We start from the raw sequence: 3,387 nt of genomic DNA, 5'->3' as shown, positions 1-3,387 counted from the left end.
CCTGTCCAGGGACTCCTTCCTTCCTTCCTTCCTTCCTTCCTTCCTTCCTTCCTTCTTTCTTTCTTTCTTTCTTTCTTTCTTTCTTTCTTTCATTTTTTCCTTCCTTCCTTCCTATCTATCTATCTATCTATCTATCATCTTTCTATCCTATAGAGAGAGGGATACAGATTTATTTTAAGGAATTGGTCCATGTGATTGTGGAGACTGGCAAGTCCAGAATCTGCAGGTAGACTGGCAGGCTGCAGACCCAGGGCAGAGTTGCAGTTCGAGTGTGAGGCAGTCTGCAGCATTCCTTTTAGCTTGAAGCAGGTTAATCTGTTTCTAGGAAGGCCTTCTACTGATTAGATGAAAACCACCCATATAATAGGGATGTTCTGCTTTACTCAAAGAATACTGACTTAAATGTTCATCTCATTTAAACACACACACACTTACACACAAGATCTTCACAGAAACATCTGGGATAATGTTTGACCAAATATCTGAGTACCATGGCCTGGCCAAGTTGACCCATAAAATTAACCATCACAAAGTCATGCTATACTTTGAGGTAGGGTTCCCGTCTGTACAATCACCTGCATCCCACATCAGACAAATCCATCTCAGTAACTACATCATAAAAATCCATCTGTCCCACTGAGGAAAAGGAAGAGAGTGAGGTGTTATTATTCCCTGACCACTAATGAGATGTGCCCTAATCTGAGTTTGTACTCGACTTCTCTTACTACTGTTGCAATCCACATATTTCCAAATTCATGGACCAATATAATAGAAGAAAAGGTATGTGCAGATGTCCATAAGGACTTGGACAGAGAAAGGGGGAAGTTTGTGTCTTTTTAAGTGTCTATTAATGAGATTCTCAACCATATAGCTCCCTATGCTTCAATAAAATGGTATTACCCTTTCATGTAAAATGCGTTTAGTTTTTTTTTCAAGATCCTGATGTCTGGACATAGCTGAGTATGGACAGAGCTGCTCCCTTTACCCAGACATTTGTTATAGTTCAAGTGTAGGCTGAAGACTGAACAACAGATACTGGAGACTGTATAGTGAAAAGGTAATAAGAATATGGTAATTATACACCAATAATGAACTCTAAGAAAGAAAAACTTAAAAAAAAACACCACGCACAATCCCATTTACCATTGCAACAAAAAAATAAGATACCTAGGAATAAACTTAACCAAGGAGGTAAAAGACCTGTACTTAGAAAACTACAGGACATTGGAAAAAGAGGTAGAGGAAGATACAAACAAGTGGAAGAATACACCATGTTCATGAGTTGGAAGAATTAATATCATTAAAATGTCCGTCCTACCCAAGGCAATCTATAGATCCAATGCAATCCCTATTAAAATACCAATGGCATATTTCACAGATCTAGAAAAAATATTCCAAAAATTTATATGGAACCAAACAAGACCACAAATAGCCTCAGCAATCTTGAGAAACAAGAAAAAAGTTGGAGGGATCATAATACTGGATGTCAAACTATACTACAAAGTCATTATAATAAAAAAAAGCCTGGTACTGGCATAAGAATAGGTATATAGACCAGAAATCAACCCACACCATTATGGTCAAATGCTATTTGACAAAAGAGGCAAGAGCATACAATAGAAAAAAGACAGTCTTTTTAATAAGTGGTGCTGGGAAAATTGAACAGATACATGCAAAAAATTGAAACTAGACCATCAACTTACAATGCTGCACTGTCTTGTGGGGTTGTCATTCTCCCTGGCCACAACTTATGAATAGCCCCTTCATTAAAAGCTCTTCTAATTACCTAATTTTAGTATGCTACTGTGTCTGCTGGAGCCAACTAAAACAGCTGCTCCAGCTGTTTTATTTCCCCTTTTTAAAAAAGTTGGGGGGAAAATTCTCCAAAACATTTCTGAGTTTTTGAAAACCATAACTGAACAAATACCTGCTAATGTTGCTCAGTATTCTTTAAGCAACCACGTAATAATTTTCTCCGTAAGTCCAAAGCCCAACACAAATGTTCTTTGTCCTGCTATGAATAACACACAATCTTTAGTGTTTCCTTTTTTAATCCTAGATCCAAGGAAACTCACCATTAAACTCAGTGTTTATTGGCAATGATAAATTTAATAGAATATTCAGTAAAAATCATTCCTCTACTTCCTGACATGCTTTTAAAAACTAGTTTTCATCCTACTTAATAGTTGTCGTCCTTTTTCAGTGTTTTTAATCTGGCGAGTCATCTAAATTCTCTTGGGACTAAGCAGAGAACACATCCTAATTAGTAAGCACTTCAACATAAAAATCAGGCCTGCATCAGCATTAAACTATAAGAAAGAACCAAGAAACCCAGGTTCACAAGGATCCACTTGAAAACAAGCCCCAGAGGCCAGAGACCAGGAGGAAGGCAGATCCCACCCACAGGTGCCTAGATGCAGGCAGTTATCCATAACCAAGCCCTTCTCTCCACACCCCTGGGAGTAACCCCAGCCCTGGATACTATTTCTGTTTCTTCAGTTCCCTGTGGAGCTTTATAGATATTTAGGAACAGCCCAAACTTACTCTTGGTGTGGGGCTCCTGTCTTGGTCAGCAAAGTCAGCACAAAAAACATGAAAATCACGAAGACTGCGAGACCAACCCAAAATCCAATCACAATAGAATCTGCAAAACAGTGAATACTGGGATTAGGATTTCACAGGAGCTGAAAACTGGAGCATTCAAGAAATCTGAACTTTTGGTGCATGAAATGATTGTTGGTACATCACCAATCTATGGGACAACCCTGACCCATCCATCAACTGGGGACAGGTAAGATGCAGGGATGAGAGAGATAGAAGAGTCTGGGTCACCTCCATGTTCCCATCTCAGGTGACACTGAGAGACTTCTGCCTTATTGACCACTGGGTTCCATTTCCCAGTAAAGGAACTGAGGACAGAACACGGGCCATCTAGGACCCCAAGATTCCACTGAAGTATCTTGAGTTAGAAAATGCCATTTTTAGCAGAAACCGCAATATACAGTTTTAAGTGAATTCTGATTCAAACCAACCCATTTTTTTTTTGCTGCTGTTCATGCTGGAATAGTTGAGGTTCTCATTGTCTCTTGCTGAGAACATGCAAATGGCTCCTGCGTTCTCTTCTATCTTTCCTTGTGCAGCTCAGTGTGAACCTGGTTTATCCCAGCTCTGATAAAATTGCTCTCTTATGAAAAACTCTTCAACAAAGATAGTGTAGGGAGTGGCTAGGGTTAAGCCTCAGATTGACCTATTAGCAAAGCCACAAACAAGTCCCAGTTTAGAGGGCACAGCCCTCTTAGCATAACTAGGCTTGACCTTATGACTCTCCCTAGACTTATCTGGGTAGCTAATGGGCTGAGGGAGATGCAGCAAGCGCTGCCAACACAA

General features: G+C 39.7%; 1 protein-coding gene across 2 annotated transcripts in view; it reads right to left on the bottom strand.

Moving 5' to 3' along the window:
- The window catches only part of MRAP2 (melanocortin 2 receptor accessory protein 2), a 33,053-nt gene that overhangs the window by 12,108 nt on the left and 17,558 nt on the right, over positions 1 to 3,387 (bottom strand). For both annotated transcript variants that reach the window (XM_006773465.2, XM_015570303.1), the window contains one exon: positions 2,545 to 2,644. In XM_006773465.2, the coding sequence (XP_006773528.2) occupies positions 2,545 to 2,644 (100 nt within the window). The remainder of the gene's footprint in view (positions 1 to 2,544; positions 2,645 to 3,387) is intronic.

Source organism: Myotis davidii, unplaced genomic scaffold (genome assembly GCF_000327345.1).
Source record: "Myotis davidii unplaced genomic scaffold, ASM32734v1 scaffold185, whole genome shotgun sequence".
Classification (NCBI taxonomy): domain Eukaryota; kingdom Metazoa; phylum Chordata; class Mammalia; order Chiroptera; family Vespertilionidae; genus Myotis; species Myotis davidii.
This window is presented reverse-complemented; position numbering and strand designations above follow the sequence as displayed.